This window comes from Pelobates fuscus, chromosome 12, assembly GCF_036172605.1.
Source record: "Pelobates fuscus isolate aPelFus1 chromosome 12, aPelFus1.pri, whole genome shotgun sequence".
Taxonomy (NCBI): Eukaryota; Metazoa; Chordata; class Amphibia; order Anura; family Pelobatidae; genus Pelobates; species Pelobates fuscus.
Window position 1 is genome coordinate 105,058,826 of NC_086328.1, and position 19,505 is coordinate 105,078,330.

General features: G+C 39.7%; 1 protein-coding gene across 2 annotated transcripts in view; it reads left to right on the forward strand.

Moving 5' to 3' along the window:
- The first annotated feature begins 318 nt into the window (after nt 1–318).
- ZNF143 (zinc finger protein 143) overlaps nt 319–19,505 on the forward strand; it is a 39,376-nt gene continuing 20,189 nt past the window's right edge. Inside the window, exons 1-4 of one of the 2 annotated variants that reach the window (XM_063438797.1) lie at nt 319–381; nt 17,153–17,266; nt 18,784–18,876; nt 19,252–19,329. In XM_063438797.1, coding sequence (XP_063294867.1) covers nt 17,161–17,266; nt 18,784–18,876; nt 19,252–19,329 — 277 coding nt within the window. In that variant the 5' untranslated portion in view covers nt 319–381; nt 17,153–17,160. Of the gene's footprint in view, nt 382–806; nt 827–17,152; nt 17,267–18,783; nt 18,877–19,251; nt 19,330–19,505 lie in introns of those variants that run through there. The other variant, XM_063438796.1, reaches the window with a different exon arrangement.

Sequence of the window (19,505 nt, forward strand, 5' to 3'; positions counted from 1 at the left end):
CCCCAGAATCGGCATCAGTTTGACCACAGATGGGCGGGAACTCCTATCAGCTGACAGCGATTCCACCCAATCACAGCCCGCGTTCTCCACGCGTTCGCAGCGCGCCAGCCAATGAGGTTTGAGATGAGCGAGCCCTCGAGGTTGTTGTGGAGCCCTGCGCGCTGTATAGCTGTATTCCCCGCCCGGCTCTCAGCGCAGGCTGCTGGCAGCTCGGCCAGTCAGCGCGGAGATTTGTGCGTCACGTGACCCGTCCCCAGCCAATTGTCGTGTCTCCCGCTGCCCCCGGCCGGGCTGTATTGCTGCTATCCGCGGTGCGGGGCCGGGGCTGCGCGGCCGTTTCCTGCCCTGATGCATGGTGGTCGGACGGAGGGATTGTTGGAGGTTGGTATATAATGCGCTGTTACCCAGTATGCCTTGTTCCAGGCGGGAGCCCGGGGAGCTAGGTGCAGGGCCCGGGCCGCCTGTCACCCAGCCCGGGGCTCTCCCTGCACCGAGTCACCGGCTCCCCGGTCACAGCCCACCCCGGGACAGGCAGGGGGAGCCCCGGACTCCGCTAACCGACAGTCCCCGGCTTGAGGCCCTCACCGCCCCCCAGCTCATCGCGACTATCGCGACATGGCCGCCGGGCAGAGGAGGGGGTGTGAGGGGCGAGATATCACGGGGCTGGCGATAATACCGGGGATTTACTGCACGGACACCCCGGGTACCAGCCATGGCGGGACTACAACTCCCATGGTGCCTTGCCAGGACAGACACAGACAGACATCACTTCATGGGAATTGTAGTTCCGACCCATGGCTGGGAATCTGGAGATTGATGTCTGAGTGTAAGGATAAATAATATATCGGTAATAACTGGATTATAATTATACTATATATCACATTACTAATACCTCACTGGGTTATAATAATACTATATATTACATTACTAATACCTCACTGGGTTATAATAATACTATATATTACATTAATAATACCTCACTGGGATATAATAATACTATATATTACATTAATAATACCTCACTGGGTTATAATAATACTATATATTACATAAATAATACCTCACTGGGATATAATACTATATATTACATAAATAATACCTCACTGGGATATAATACTATATATTACATTAATAATACCTCACTGGGTTATAATAATACTATATATTACATTACTAATACCTCACTGGGATATAATAATACTATATATTACATTACTAATACCTCACTGGGTTATAATAATACTATATATTACATTACTAATACCTCACTGGGTTATAATAATACTATATATTACATTATTAATACCTCACTGGGATATAATAATACTATATATTACATTAATAATACCTCACTGGGATATAATAATACTATATATTACATTAATAATGCCTCACTGGGTTATAATAATGCTATATATTACATTAATAACTCCCTGGGATATAATAATACTATATATTACATTACTAATACCTCACTGGGATATAATAATACTATATATTACATTACTAATACCTCACTGGGATATAATAATACTATATATTACATTACTAATACCTCACTGGGATATAATAATACTATATATTACATTACTAATACCTCACTGGGTTATAATAATACTATATATTACATTACTAATACCTCACTGGGATATAATAATACTATATATTACATTCATAATACCTCACTGGGATATAATATTACTATATATTACATTCATAATACCTCACTGGGATATAATAATACCATATATTACATTACTAATACCTCATTGGGATATAATAATACTATATATTACATTACTAATACCTCACTGGGATATAATATTACTATATAATATTTAATATTACTATATATTACATTAATAATACCTCACTGGGATATAATAATACTATATATTACATTACTAATACCTCACTGGGTTATAATAATACTATATATTACATTACTAATACCTCACTGGGATATAATAATACTATATATTACATTACTAATACCTCACTGGGATATATATATATATTTTATAATAATACTATATAATACCTCACTGCTGGAAAATAACAATACTATATATTACATAATCCCTCACTACTGTGTTATAGTAATAGTATATTTTACATTAATAATATCTTGCTGGGTTATATTTTAAAATTAGATTGTGAGCTAGTTTGGACCTCTGCATCATGTTGTTCCTGTAAATGTTGTTGTTAAATCTCCCTAACCAATAATATTGTAATGCGCTGTGGAAATTGTTGGCGCTATATAAATGGCAATAATAATATAACTATATAATAACCCAGTAATAATGCTATATAATTCCTTACTGCTGGCTTATATTATTAAAATATTAACAATACTATATAATGCCTTATTCCTGGGCTCTAGTATAATAACAATACTAAATAATACTTCACTGTTGGGTTATATTTTAATAATGATACTATATAATTCACTGCTGGTTTGAGTTTTGTTTTAAATATTACTATAATAATACTTCATTTCTGAGTTCTATTTTAATAATGTTACTATTTAATACCTCACTGCTGGGTTATCTTGTAATACTACTGCTATATACTATCTCACGGCTAGGTAATATTATAATATCAATATTGTTATATAATACTTCACTGTTGGGTTATATTTTAATTATACTATATAATACCTCACAGCTAGGTTATATTCTAATAAAGATACTATATACTACCTCACTTCTGGGTTATATTAATATTGCTATATAATACCTCACTGCTGGGTCATATTATAAAAAAATTACTACATAATATCTCACTGCTCGGTCATATAATAATGCTTTGTAATACTACTTAATAACTCACTGCTGGGTCATATTAATATTGCTTTATAATACCTCACTGCTGGGTTATATCAATACTACATTAATACCTCACTGCTGGGTCATATAAAAATATTACTATATAATATCTCACTGATGGGTCATATAAAAATATTACTATATAGTTCCTCACTGCGGGTTCCTATAATAATGCTGGGTAATACTACTTTATTAATAACTTACTGCTGAGTCATATAATACTATATAAATACCTCACTGCTGGGTCATATAATAATACTTTATATTACATACATAATACTTCATTGCTCGGTCATGTAATAAAACTACATTAACAATCTCTCAATGCTGGATTATACTGTATACTACATTATCTCCCTCCTGGCTTATATAATAATACTGTGTAATATTACAATATTACTACTTTACTGCTGGCTTAAATTATACTACACTAATAAAATACCTCGCTGCATGGCTATATAATAATAAAATACTACATTACTAATATCTTACTTCTAGACATATAATCATACAACACTAACGTACCTAACTGCTGGATTATATAATAATACTACTCTATAGTACTCCATTACTCAAACCTCACTACTAGGATCATGAAACTTCCTTATTAATACATTACCACAGGGTTATTATACTAAACCGCCATCGATATAATACATTGCTAATACTTCACTGCTGGGTTATAATACTACAATGCTAATACCTCACTGCTGAGTTATACTACAATACTAATACTTCACTGCTAGGGTTATAATACTACATTTCCAATACCTCAATGTTGGGTTATAATACTACATTACTAATACCTCACTACAGGATTTTAATACTACACTACTAATACATCACTGCTGGTGTTATAATACCGTACTACATTTGCAATACCTCATTGTAGGCTTACAATAATATATTACTAATTCTCATTGCTAAGGTATAAGGCTACTTTACCAATATCCTACTGCAGGGTTATAATACTCCATAATAATTATTAATACAGGGTTTTAATGCTGCATTAACGAAAATATATTGATAAGTACAAAAGCAGATGTAAATGGAAGTAAAGTGCAGCGCTGTTAACAGGATTGTCCTCTTCAATCCACAAGAAATGCAAACAATATAACAAAGTGTCACTGGCGCAATGCTCATACAAGGCAATAACTAGTGTAATGCCTCAATATAAAGTGTCAATAAATGTATAAGAATGCCTCAGGAATAAACTTATTATAATTTATAAAGCGCCAACAAATGCTGCAGTGCTGTGCAATGGGTGTACTAACAGACCAGAGGAGATGGGCGCACAGGAACAGAGGGGCTGAGGGCCCTGCTCAATGAGCTTCCATGCCAGAGGGAGTGGGATATAGTGACACTAAGGGTAGGGTGGAAAAGTAACTATCACAGTGAGCATGAAAAGAAAGAAAACATAATATGCAAACAAAATTTTTTTTAAAAAAAATAGTTCTCTTACGTCCCAATAGTTTTGGTCAAGAAGTCTGGCTTGACCCCTGGTCTTCCAAATCGAGAGTTCCCGGGCTTAACTTAAAGAAAGTGCAGGCCGAGATGTGAAAGTCTGTCCAATGTTTTTCGTTTTTTTTTCGCAGCTAATGAAATATATCGAGCAAAGGGCAATAGGACAAATACACATATCCACATAACATATATTTTATTGTGTTAGCCATCTATAGTGGCTAAAAGGACTGATATTGCAACATTTTCCGATTCCTCTCTAACTACTTTTAACCTATATTTTGTTTGAAATAGGTCTTTATTGATACAGCACATGTATATAAAACAGAGTTTCCTACGCAGAGGAAAAGTGAGTTATATGACAAAATAATCCAATAACAATAATCATATAGAACATATTAGCCGCTAAATATGGCGCCGTATTCAGGGAAGCCTTCTATTTTGTGGTCCGTCAACTGAGAGCCTGTTTACTCAGATAGAGCATGTTGTCATCCTGTCAATCACCCACTTTTTTCCTCCTCATCTATGGGCCGATCCAGGAGGGGCTTTCCGATCCAGGAGGCGCACCGGCCAAGCGGCTCCTGGCAAAGGGTCGGGGGAGGGGACAATGAAGAGAGATGAGAAGAAATGAGAGAGAAAAAGGAATGAGAAGAAATTTAAAAAAAAAAGAGGGCCGTAGTTATTGATCTGTTAACCATTCATCAATCCGGTAAAATCTGCAGAGGATAGGAACTCCAACCAGTAGAACCACCGTTGGGCATATCTTTCCTTGACCGTGGTAGTTTTCAAGTCTTCAAATTTTCTGTGTCCTCGACTTCCTCCACCCACTGTGTTGTCTTAGGTGTCTGTCGCCAGTAGGTCGGAATTACAACTTTAGCCGCATTCAGGAGTTTCGGGATTGCCCTGCCATTGTAGTTCTGTACTGCGTCGGAGGTGTGGTGCAGCAAGTATGTTACTGGTTCCATAGGTGGGGGCTCCTCTAACAGTCTCCCCACCACCTGGCTAACCGCTTCCAAGAATGGTTTGATCAATCTGCATGCCCACCACACATGTAGGAATGTGCCTCAATCCTCTCTGCAGCGCCAGCAGAGGTCTAGTACCTCCGGGTCCCGTCAGTGTAGTGTGGTCGGTGTCAGGTACCATTTCGTAAGGATCTTACAGGAATTTTCCTGTACTCTTGCTGATGCTGGTGTCTTCTGGATGAGAGTGAGCATTTTGTCCCAGTCCGCTTCTGTAAATGGCTGCAGGAGATCCTCTTCCCAGCTTCTAATGCACGGTTGTGGTAGTAAGTAGCGTTTTGTCACTAGCATGATGTATACCGCAGAGAGGTTATGGTGTCAAATATGCACAATAAGTGCTAATTAGAAAAAAGAAAAAAACTCGGACCCTATAGTGTTAAAACCACCATCTAGCCCCCCTGGGCCCCTCATGCTTCCCTAAAAATAGCAAAATCTTACTTTTATTCAAGCCTGAAGCTCTAGCTCTGCATGCTGTTTGCCTCAGAATAGTCAATAGTCAAAACCTGTCTGTTGACATCATCAGAAGTGGTGGCCTGATACAATCACAATGCATGGGGATAGGATTGGCTGAGACTGACAAAGAGGCAGATCAGGGGCAGAGCCAGCATGATTCAAACACAGCCCTGGCCAATCAGCATCTCCTCATAGAGATTAATTGAATCAATGAATCTCTATTAGGAAAGTTTAGTGTCTGCATGCAGAGGGAGGAGATACTGAATGTTTGGATGCATTTTGGGCATCCATGACACAGGAAGGATCTCTAACAGCCATCCAAGGAGTGGCCAGTGAAGTTATCACTAGGCTGTAATGTAAACAATGCATTTTCTCTGAAAATACAGTGTTTACAGCAAAAAGCCTGAAGGTAATGATTCTACTCACTAGAACAAATTCAATAAGCTGTTGTTGTTCTGGTGACGATAGTGTCCCTTTAAGCTATTTTAGCCTATATTTTGCCGCTTCTTTTATAGTGAGATAGTGTTACACACAGTTATAATAGTTCAATGTCCATGATATATCTTTAAAGGGACAATATAGTCACCTGAACAACTACAGCTTAATGTATTTGTTCTGGTGAGTATAGTCAGCCCCTGCAGCCTTTTTGCTGTAAACACTGCCTTTTCAGAGAAAATGCAGTGTTAACATTACAGCACAAAGATTCCTCCAGTGGCCACTCCTCAGATGGCTACTAGAGGTGCTTCCTGGGGAAGTGCTGCACAAGCATCTCCACGCTCTGCATGGAGATGCTGAACTTTTGACAAAGGGATGCATGTATTCAATGCATCTCTATAAGGAGATGTTGATTCCCCGCCTCATTGACGATTTCAGCCAATCCAATGCTTTTCCTATCGGAAAGCATTGGATTGGCTGAAATCATCAGTTCTGATGTCAGTCAAGGAGAAGGATCGGTGACGGGGACTGCACCGGTGGATCTGCGCTGCGCTGGAAAAAAGGTAAGTTTTATTACCTTTTAAGGGGGCATGCCACCAATGGTGCTTTTAACATGATAGGGTCAGGAATACACATTAAATGAACTAAACGACTATATATTCTGGATGAATCAATTCCTGTACAGAGTCATCTAATATTTACACTTCCTTTATTGCTAATTCTGTTTAATCTCCTGCTCTGTTATTAGCTTGCTAAACCCCACAGACGTCTCCTGGGTGTGATAAAAGGTTGATTTACAGAGCAGGAGATAAAAACTTTACTTCTGATTGAAAATGAAACCATTTTCTTTTCATGCAGGTTGTGACTGTCACAGCCATGGAGGTGTGGCTAGGGCTGCATAAACAGAAACAAAAGTGATTTCCTAAATGGCAGATAATTGAGCAGTGAGTATGCAGGGGCATGATCTATACACCAAAACTGCTTCATTAAGTAAAAGTTGTTTTGGTGCCTATAGTGTCCCTTTAAGGATGCATGACGGAACATTTCCATCATGCAGTATTTTTCCAGCAGGGACTGTTTCCCTGCTGGTAACTAGTAACCCTAGGTATTATTTGATTCCTTTGGGTCTTCTCTGTCACCTGGGGCCAGAATTAGTGACCCCAGACTGTCCAATGCTCTGTTTGCAGATCTCAAAGTGAGCACTGCAAGCAGGCATTTACCGTATATACTCGAGTATAAGCCGAGTTTTTTAGCACATTTTTTGTGCTAAAAAAACCCAACTCGCCTTATACTCGAGTCAATAGTCTGTATTATGGCAATTTGCATTGCCATAATACAGACTGGGGGAGAGGGGGGCTGGCAGAGCTGTAACTTACCTCTCCTGCAGCTCCTGTCAGCTCTCTCCTCCTCCGCGCCGTCCGTTCAGCACCTCGGTCAGCTCCCACTGTAAATCTCGCGAGAAATTAAATAAAAAAATAATAAATAATAATAAAAAAAAATTAAAATAATAAAAAAAAATAAAAAAACATTGCCCACCCCCCACCAAGGCTCTGCAACACACACACACAGCATTCATACACACACACTGCACTCATACACACACTGCACTCATACACACACTGCACTCATACACACACTGCACTCATACACACACTGCACTCATACACACACTGCACTCATACACACACTGCACTCATACACACACACTGCACTCATACACACACACTGCACTCATACACACACACTGCACTCATACACACACACTGCACTCATACACACAATGCACTCATACACACACACTGCACTCATACACACACACTGCATTCATTATACACACACTGCATTCATTATACACACACTGTAAATAAATATTCAATTAATATATTTTTTTTAGGATCTAATTTTATTTAGAAATTTACCAGTAGCTGCTGCATTTCTCACCCTAGTCTTATACTCGAGTCAATAAGTTTTCCCAGTTTTTGGGGTAAAATTAGGGGCCTCGGCTTATATTCGGGTCGGCTTATACTCGAGTATATACGGTAGATGGGATTTCAATCTCCATTGTTACATTATGGTTTAAGCAGGGTTTAATCCCTGCTCACAACAGGGAGTACCAGGTATCAATGGATAGCTGGGCTCCTCTCTGTCAGCTGGGGTCATTTTTAGCCCCAAATGTTGTAATGAGCTACAGTGAGGGGAAAAAAGTATTGTATCCCCTGCTGATTTTGAACGTTTACCCACTGACAAAGAAATGATCAGTCTATAATTTTAATGGTAGGTGTATTTTAACAGTGAGAGACAGAATAACAACAACAACAAAAAATCCAGAAAAACGCATGTCAAAAAAGTTATAAACTGATTTGCATATCAATGAGGGAAATAAGTATTTGACCCCTTCGACTTAGTAATTGGTGACAAAACCCTTGTTGGCAATCACAGAGGTCAGACGTTTATTGTTGTTGGCCACCAGGTTTGCACACATCTCAGGAGGGATTTTGTCCCACTCCTCTTTGCAGATCCTCTCCAAGTCATTAAGGTTTCGAGGCTGACGTTTGGCAACTCGAACCTTCAGCTCCCCCCACAGATTTTCTATGGAATTAAGCTTGCTTTGGCTGTTTGTTTTGGGTCATTTTAATGCTGGAATACCCATCGACGACCCATTTTCAATGCCCTGGCTGAGGAAAGGAGGTTCTCACCCAAGATTTCACGGTACATGGCCCCGTCCATTGTCCCATTGATGTGATGCAGTTGTCCTGTCCCCTTAGCAGAAAAACACCCCAAAGCATAATATTTCCACCTCCATGTTTGACGGTGGGGATGGTGTTCTTGGGGTCATAGGCAGCATTCCTCTTCCTCCAAACACGGCGAGTTTAGGTAATGCCAAAGAGCTTGATTTTGGTCTCATATGACCACAACACTTTCACCCAGTGCTCCTTTGAATCATTCAGATGTTCATTGGCAAACTTCAGACTGGCCTGTGCATGTGTTTTCTTGAGCAGGGGGACTTTCTGGGCACTTCAGGATTTCAGTCTTTCGTGGCGTAGTGTGTTAACAATTGCTTTATTGGTGACTATGGTCCCAGCTGCCTTTAGATTACTAACAAGACCCTCCTGTTTAGTTCTGGGATGATTACTCACCGTTTTCATGATCATTGAAACTCCACAAGGTGAAATCTTGCATGGAACACCAGACCGGGGGAGACTGACAGTTATTTAGTGTTTCTTCAATTTGCAAATAATCGCACCAACTGTTGTCACCTTCTCACCAAGCTGCTTGGCGATGGTCTTATAGCCCATTCCAGCCTTGTGTAGGCCTGAGATCACTGGACAGCTCTTTGGTCTTGGCCATGGTGGAGAGTTTGTAATCTGATTGCTTCCTTGGACAGGTGTCTTTTATACAGTTAACGAGCTGAGATTAGGAGCACTCCCTTTAAGAGAGTGCTCCTAATGTCAGCTTGTTACCTGTATAAAAGATACCTGGGAGCCAGAAATCTTGCAGATAGGGGATCAAATACTTATTTCACTCATTGATATGCATATCAATTTATAACTTTTTTGACATGCGTTTTTCTGAATTTTTCTTTTGTTATTTTGTCTCTCACTGTTAAAATACACCTACCATTAAAATTATAGACTGATTATTTATTTGTCAGTGGACAAACGTTCAAAATCATATATTGAAAAGGAAGAGACAAAATTTTGAGAAAAACTCCCAGGTGAAAAATAGGTATTAAACAAAAATTATAAATCTTTATTAAACATTTGAACAAGCGTTTATACACACTAAGTGGAAAACAAAACTAAAAGTGAAAAAATCAGTGCAAGTGATCTTAAAAAGGGAAACACCTAAGTAGCCTGCCAGCCTCTTCTCTTATTTATAAATCCCCTTAGATAACCACCTATAATTCTTACCAATATAAGTATACACAGTATCAAAGAGAGAACTTTCACTCAATAAAGGTGTTATCTCCAGTGGATAGCTCAAAAAGTAGCCATTTGAATGAAATCTCCATAGTGTATAAAAATGAGGGGAACATAGGAAATAAAAATAGAGGTAGAGAAAATCTCAGAACATCTTCAATGAAGATGCCACACTACAAAAATTGTAGTATCAGATTAAAATCCACAGGTAATATCAGATTAGAATATATATAATAATCAAAAGGGCCCTAATCATTTACCTCTGACATTGTACTGTGAGCCACAATACCTCTGTTAACCCTGTTATTGTCCTATTATGTTCCTTTAAACCCAGTGCATTTGGGCACAAGCAATAAATAAAATAACCAATAACTTAGAATAAATGTTGAGACCACTTACTCAAACAGACGGGCCTATCACGCACATACTTACCCATTAGAGGGACACTATAGTCACCAGAACAACTACAGCTTAATGTAGTTGTTCTGGTGAGTATAATCATTATATGCAGGCATTTTCATGCAAACACTGCCTTTTCAGAGAAAAGGCAGTGTTTACATTGCCCCTAGGGACACCTCCAAGTGGCCACTCCTCAGATGGTCATTGGAGGTGCTTCCTGGCTCAGTGCTGCACAGTAGGCAGCAGTGCCATTCAGTGTCTTTCCACAGCTGCCCGGTCTCCCTCCATTCTGGTACCCAGTGGGTACGACGTTCTTAGGAACACCGGCCGCCGTGGATCAGGATTTTATAATAAACTTGCCTTCGCCCACGTTAAAAATGGCGCCAACGTGCATGCAACGTCACGTCATAGACGTGCACGCATGTTTTGTGGTTAGAGGTCAGAGACCGCCAATTACAGCCTATAGAGGGTTATTTAAACCCAAATTACCTTTTTGCCCGTGCCCTGTCGTGGTTTCCACTAGCTGGGTATCCGAGAGTTTTTTCTGGTAATTGACTTTGGCTTTGTGTTGACTTCCCTGATTTCTGGTATCCTTGACTTCTGGCTTTCCTCATCGTTGCGTCTCATTCTGTGTCCCTGACCGTGGCAAGTATTTTGACTATTTTCTGGTATGTTAAGTCTGACCATTCTAAGGTCTGGTTAGACATTATCCTTAGTCTTTAGGTGTGATACAATTCTGCGTGCTGGATCAACTATAATCCTGACAAATAGTCAGATTGAGGGTGAGCACTTCCTTTAGGTGTCCATCACCAGTGAGTATAGGCCAGAACTGTTGAAGTGAATGCCTCATACTCTACCACCCCGCATCATAGGTGGCTATGAGCCTGATGTTCTCGTTTGACTTTTCTGGGGGCTTTTTTGATTAAAGGACCACTCTAGGCACCCAGACCACTTCAGCTTAATGAGGTGGTCTGGGTGCCAGGTCCCTCTATGATTAACCCTTTTTTTTTATAAACATAGCAGTTTCAGAGAAACTGCTATGTTTATACTGAGGGTTAATCCAGCCTCCAAAACCTCTAGTGGCTGTCTCATTGACAGCCGCTAGAGGCGCTTGCGTGATTCTCACTGTGAAAATCACAGTGAGAGCACGCAAGCGTCCATAGGAAAGCATTGTAAATGCTTTCCTATGCGACCGGCTGAATGCGAGCGCGGCTCCTGCCGCGCATGCACATTCAGCCGATGACGTTGCAAGGAAGAAGGAGAGGATGAGGAAAGCTCCCCGCCCGGCGCTGGAGAAAGAGGTAAGTTTAACCCCTTCCTCCCCCCCAGAGCCCGGCGGGATTGGGTCCCTGAGGGTGGGGGCACCCTCAGGGCACTCTAGTGCCAGGAAAACGAGTATGTTTTCCTGGCACTAGAGTGGTCCTTTAAGTCTCTTTTAACAAAAACCCTCCTATAAGCACGTTGCAAACATCTATTCAGAAAACCTTTTTCCATGAACTGTTGTCTTAGATGTTTTGCTTTGATGTTAAACTCCTCAATTGTATTACAATTACGTCTTACCCTGAGGTAGTGACCCGATGGAATACCCTGTCTCAGGTGTCTTGGATGGAAACTGTTCCATCTTAGGAGGTTATTGGATGCCAACAGTTTTTTTAAAAGAGTAGCGGTGAATGGTGTTTTGGTTTGTAATTGATATTGTCAGATCCAAAAAATTCTGACTGGAACAGCCAAATTCACTCGTAAACCTCAGATTCATCATTTATATTCAGAAGTTTGACAAAGTCATTGAACTCCTCGAGATTACCTTGCCACACAATTAAGACGTTGTCTATATATCGACGCCACAGAAAAATTAAAGGGAGGTATTTAGAAACAAATTCTGAATGTGTAAGATTTTCTTCCCACCATCCCAGGTGGAGGTTAGCGTATGATGGAGCACAAGCTGTCCCCATCGCATTACCTCTCACCTGGTGGTAAAACTTATTGTTGAATATAAAGTAATTGTGTGTGAGGATATACTCGAGGAGTTCAAGAGAGAATTTGGTATGTGGGAGATATTGTTCTCCAATATGTTGAATACCTGTTTTGTGTGGGATGGAAGTGACTCAGCATCCAAGCTACATAACGCAGCAGAGGCCGGCACCTTCAAATTGGAGAGAAGGGCAAGAGCTTGTTTTGTGTCCTTAATATAGGATGGGAGCCCTTCAACAAAGGGTCTGAGGATTCGATCGATTCTCCCTTTTTGGGTCAGGTTTTTGACACAATGGGGCGGCCTGGAGGTAAGGTGAGACTTTTGGGAAGTAGTAAAAGGTTGCTATCCTTCAGTGACGATTATGAATAAATTTATACTCGTCACCTGACAGCAACCCTTCACTGTGGCCCCAATCCAGAATTTTTTTGTATTTCTTATGAAAATCATTTGTAGGATCTGATTTTAAGATCCTATAAGTCTCTCCATCCTCCAGAACTCTCCCAACCATCTCAACATAGTTATTCAAATTCATAACTACAATATTACCCCCCTTATCCGCTGGTTTTATAATTAGGTTGTTATCATTCTTTAGGGAACTCAAAGCCTGCTGTTCTTTTTTAAATAGATTACTGTTTGGAAAAAAATCCAAACTTCTGATGTAAATTTTTACTATTTTCTTTTTCATTGTCTCCAAAAATAAATCAATATTTCAATTGTAAGGGGTAAAGGGACCCTTTGGTTTAAGGTCAGTGTGGTTGGGAGGGTTATCCTCATTGTTCTCTTCCCATAATTCTATCAAAGTCATTAAACGTCCGTATTCAGTAGTGGACATCCCATGGGATCTTGCCCTCTTCTCTTTATTAATTTGATGATATTTGTGAAGTGCCAGCTTGCGAACAAATAGATGTAGGTCTTTTACCCACGTGAATTTATTGAACGGTGGAACTGGCACAAAGCATAACCCTTTCTCAAGTAAGGTGAGGTGATCCTGACTAAGGCAACGATTAGAGAGATTGATAACACTTAAATTGGCCATATCTGGTAGATGCCGATTAAAGTCAACCTTCTCCTACCTCTTCGCCCTCTCCTGCCTCCCCCCTGTTTTGTGTTGGGTACCGGCTTCTGCGGGTTTGTATCCCCTCCTGGGGGCCCATCGCAAAAAAAATGAATTCCTTTCTTTAAAATACCTCTGGGGTTATTTTGTGTAAAGGGAGTGGGAGTCTGTGGCTGGGAGAAAGGTTGAAGCTGTCTCATCGTTCTCAGTATCTGAGGACTCATAGTCCGAAGTGAGATAATTGGCAGAATTCGTTCAAAATCAGCAGGGGATCAAATACTTTTTTCCCTCATTGTACATGCAATGCTGGAATGGCATGTAGCTCCTTTAAATATGCATTTAAATGCCTATATCTAGACTGCCCCCCCCCCCCCCCCCTGTCAGCTTGGGTGTTTTGTAGTGGCACCAGACTGACAAGTGAGGTGCATGCAGCTCTTTACATGGGCACTTAAATCCCCATAGACCGTAATGTAGTGTGAGCAGGGTTAAATCCCTGCTCACATTAATAAACCCTAATATCAATGGATACTTAGGGCTCCCCTATGTCAGCTGGTGCCATTTATAGTCCGCACTGCACTTAGCCCTTTAACTCCATAGAGAACATTGCCATTTTAACTCATGCTGGGCTTTGTCAGTGGCCCAGCACAGATCACAATGCATTGTTCCAGTGTTAGCGATAGGAGACTGCCATATTGAAAATAGCCAATAGATGCCGCAACATATTACTCTCTGTTTTGGTTTATAATCCCTTTACTAATATAAACAGAGAGATGTATGGAATAAAAATTAAATTAAGGATTATGATTTGGTTTTAGAATAAGTTTTAGGTTTATTCTTAAATTTGTTTAAAATTAGGTTTAGAATTAATTGTAGTATTGGGATTATGTTTCAGAGTAGGATTTGGGTCAGCACAGAATTCCATCTAATACAATTGCTAGGGTTAGGATCATGGTTGTAATTGGGGTTAGACATAGGGCTTGGATATGGTTTAGGATTAGAGTGTAGATTATGATTGGATTTAGGATTAGGGATTAAGATTGTTACTTTCCAAAAATATACATATGTGGTTTTGTTGTACTCAGGAGATGTTGCTAAGTTATTTTAACGGTCAAACTGCTATAATGACCCAAAATGAGACGGAGACCCATCAAATTCATCTATCAAAACTGTAAAAACTGAAATGGTCAGATTACCTATATGTCGCTGTAAATTAACAGCATAGCTGCAAAGGCATACATTGGCTCTATTGTTATACTCAGAAGATTTAACTGAACACAATGCAAAATAAACAGCAAAAAAACTTGTATGTTAGAAAAACAACATTTTGCTACAATATTTAGCAGAGGTTGGCAGTTAAATAGCTACATAATAAGTGTCAAAATAACCTTAGATAAATAGCCTGTAATGTCTAGTTTATATAAATATATAATATTGTGTGGCAATTTTATTTTCTGTGATGGCTATTAAGCTTACAAGACAAATATACCAAATTATAAAATCACTCCATGTTAAAAATTCTATTTTGCTCTTTGTATTTTGTGACCCGTAATTAACAAATATAAACCGAAATTCTAAACTTAGTATGTACTCTGTCAATCAGGACAAATACATTCATTTATTTAGAATTACTTTTCTTTAGCTGTACTAATTACACTAATGTTATTATTGCCCAAACAATTGTTATTTTATTTTACATTTTCTTTGCATTTTATTTTCCTGATAATTAATGAGAATTAATATATGTATATGTCATATCAAATTAAAGCCCCTTTTGTCTGTTACAAACTGTATATAATATGTGTTGGTGCAGTAAATGAGTAAAATGCAAATTGCTGGTTAACCCAAATTGCAAAAACAGCAAAATTTGTTTGTGTCCTTAAATGCAGGACAGACTTCTTAAGCTGTGTCCTTAAGCGGCTTGAATGAGTTTGCTCTTACACTAGTGAATTTGTCCGTTCATGATTCGTCTTGATAACATAAAACATAGGGATAAAGAGAGATGTTAGCATGTCTTGTTCATGCTCTAGGACACGGGTAGGCAACCTTTTAGCAGTATTGTGCCAAAACAAGATCTTGAAATTCCTTGGCGTGCCAGTCCTATTTTTATTTTTTTAATTGAGGTGTGTATGTTGCAGTATTATGCTTGTGTTATTTATGGGGGCTGCAGTTGCCTTGTAACATTGTATTTGTGCGTATTTGTGACTCTTAAACTGTATATGTTCATGAGTACTCTGTGGTATTGTGTATGATACCTATAAATGTGGGATGTGTGTCAGGCTACTTCTGTATTGCATGTGAGACATGTGAGAGACTTATTGTGTTGTATGCGTGTATGTGGATTGTGTTGTGTTTGAGGGGATTGTGTGTTTATGTGAGCTGTTTGTATTATTTGAATGAAGGAAATACTTCTTCTGCAGCTCTGTGTATATCTAGGGGTGTGTGGCTTCCCTGGGGTTCAGTGGGGACCGGGCAGGCCAGGTACAGGTCTAGGGCAGGGGTTGCTTTGGACTGCTCTACTCCAGTGCAGACTCCCATTCACAAGTTCTAGGAGGAAGTTTTATGAGATCACATCCTCTAAGTGCTGCCATGCGTAAATTGAGGATTGTCATTTACCACCTGATAACGCCGCTCAGGTTGTACTGGAAAATATCTGCAGTCCCACTGGGACTCCTCATCGGCCAGAGTCTGTTTTGCTCTGGCAGCCTCGAGTGCTGTGCAAAAGCAGCCTTGAGTGTCACAGGTCACTGACCCCTGCTCTAGGAAAATATTGTGTTTAATTCCTGAAGCTTACTACTAATGCAGTCAGACAGTTTCAGTAATTGAAAGCTTCATAATGGGCTTAAAAGGAAGTCCCCTACGCTATATCTTGTGCAGTGGGTATGCCGGGGTCTAATTGCCCTTTAAACTCTGGGTATAAAGAACCCATGAAATGTGATCTTTATATGGAGTTGTTTACCCATCCTGACATTGCATCAGTGATCTTAAAGGGACATTCCAAGTTGGAGATGACCCCCATTTTAGTGATTACATAGGTATTAAAAATAAAGAATAAAAATATGCATTTGAACTTCCTGCATTTGCTGTAAATCTGCAGGGTCTGCCGCTGCCTGTGCTGAGCTCTACCCAGCCTAGAATGTAGATGGCACCTGTCAGCCAATCCTACCCACCCAGTATTTTTAGCAGGTGTTTATGGGTTATGTAGTTTGGTACTTTGGTAGTAATTACATTTATTAGAAGTGTGAATACAACTGTTGCTGAAGCTCACTATAGGCACTGCTTGTACCAGTTTGCCATTTCTTTCTTTCATCATTTTCATGGATGGAGTTAATCTTGACCTCAGAGTGGTGGGTTCATTCAGCCAGAATACGCACTGCCTTCTCCTGAGATATCTCAGGCCATATCCTTCTAATATTGTATACACCCATTGGTACTCCAGAGATTATTATTGACTCCTGGATAGCTAGCCTATTAGTGGAGAGTACTGGCATTGTGTGCAGCACATGTGCAGGTATAGACTGGGGTTTTTGTTTTGGCGAATACAGGGGTGTCTTGCCAATTAGCCTGTAATTTCCCTAGCTGTTTTCTAATGTTCTGTTTCTTTTTTCTGCCAGGTAAAACCATGTTGCTCGCCCAAATTAACCGAGATTCCCAAGGAATGTCTGAGTTTCCAGGGGGAGGAGGAGAATCCCAACATGTTACGCTGTGTCTGACTGAGGCTGTGACAGGTACATGATCCTTATAGAGCCATCAGCAAAACTACGGTGCTTTCATATGCTTTTTTAGGCTAATTGGACCACTGTACTTTTCCATTCATTATTAAAGAGACATTATAGTCACGAAAAACAATTTTAGCTTAGTGAAACAATTTTTGTGTATAGATCATGCCTCTGCAGTCTCACTGCTCAATTCTCTGCCACTTCCTGTAAAGAGACATCTAATATTTATACTTTCTTTATTACAAATCCTGTTTAAGTTAGAACTTTTTTTTTATCTCCTGCTCCGTTAATCGTTTGCTAGACCCTGCAGAAGCCACCTGTGTGTGATAAAAGTTTGAAGATAAAAACTTTTAAAAAGTAGCTTAACGTGATTGAAAATAAAATAATTTTTGTCATGCAGGGAGGTGTGGCCAGGGCTGCATAAACCAAAAAACAAAAGTGATTTAACTCCTAAATGGCAGAGAATTGAGCAGTGATACTGCAGGGACATGACGTCATGACGTATGTGGCGGACCATCAATATGTCTCCACCACGCATTCCCTTTCCCCAAATATCGTGGCTCCAATACTCCTGAAAGTAAATATCGCTGGTATCGCCTTTCCCCCCACACATTAGTCGAGACTGAATGCTGGGAGTAGATCTGTTTATTACAGGCAAAGCTTTACAATTTATACATACAGTAAACTCCTCCCTATGCCTGGGAGATAATGGAAACCCCTTGAGAGGTACATTACCATATCCAAAAAGCACTCAGATCCGTTCTGCAGTTTGGAATTGCCATCGAGGGAAAGTTTGACAGGCTGGCCGCGAGGTGTAAGGCCAAAATAGTTCCAGAGGAATCATGGTAAGGGACAGTCTCATTTCGAGGGATTTTGTACGAAAACCACATACAACATACGAAAGCTTTTGAGTGTCAAATGCTCCCCCAAGTCGGTAGTTCGTTTCTCCCGAATGCCGTTTGTACAGGTGGTCGGGAACTTGAATGGGCAGCAGTTCCATCTTCACTGGTGTTCGCAGGAGTGCTTGACTGAAATCAGTTCCAGGTACCACTGCCTGCATTCCGGAGACAAAATGGCCACCATCTATTCTGTCGACGACATGCGTTCGGCCAACCAAGGGAGCATTCTATTAATTGTTTCCGTTGTATTTTTCGTACTGGATACTTTGTATTCCATATTCTAATGAGGTGTTGAACAAATAAAGGAAATGAAATGTGCCGAACCAAGTGATGGGGTATTTCTTCACAACATATACACTAGAATTGCTTCATGAAGCTAAAGTTGTTTTGGTGACTACAGTGTCCCTTTAATACTATAACTGTGTTTTAAAGCGCCATTACCTCCATAGTGCTTTACTGTGGGAACAGAACGTATTTATAGTAATGGATGCAGATTAGTAATACATGGTATATTTATACACACTGATGTTCCTAGCTAAGTGGTGGAGTTCTTACATACAAAGGCATTATTTAAACATGTCCATGCCTATATCATGTGGTATTTACTAACATGTATGTTATTCCCAGACAGTGAAAGTATGGATACTATGGACAGTGTCAGCTTACAGGCAGTGACGCTCTCAGATGGATCCACAGCATATATTCAGCACAATTCAAAAGGTAATCTTTATGTGTATTTGGAGCCAGTAATTGGATTTTCTGCTTCCCATTTATTTTCCAATTGCTTTTTTTAATTGTAATTTTATCTTTGAATTATGATTATTGTGATTTGTAATGCAAACGTCTAATTTTTCTGCTTCCCATCAAGAAATGGCAAACCGCAAAATGGAGGTGGTTGTCTTGCTACAGGGGTTAATATAGTTAAATAGATTGCAGTCAGCCATCATGGCCTTTCCTAAACCCTATAATTGAGATTTTTGTCTCATCTAGCTTACAATAATAGGTGTCTCATTCCAACATTTTGGCCATCTACTTTCCTGTGTCCAAATATAATATTGAAGAGCACTCTATTAGCTATCTTTCTTTTTTCTGTAGATGGTAAATTAACAGAAGGACAAGTTATTCAGTTGGAGGACGGATCTGCTGCCTATGTTCAACATGTACCCAAGAGTGGTAAGATACTTCTATTCACATAAATCCCATTAGAAGAGGAAGTTAGCACATACAATCACTATCCCTGACATGCCATGCATAGTGTGTGAACTCCCATAGTGTGTGCATTCTTTCGTATGTAGGATTCTTTCTCCCCACTTTAAGAAGTCAGACCATTTTAGAATGGTTTCACTTCT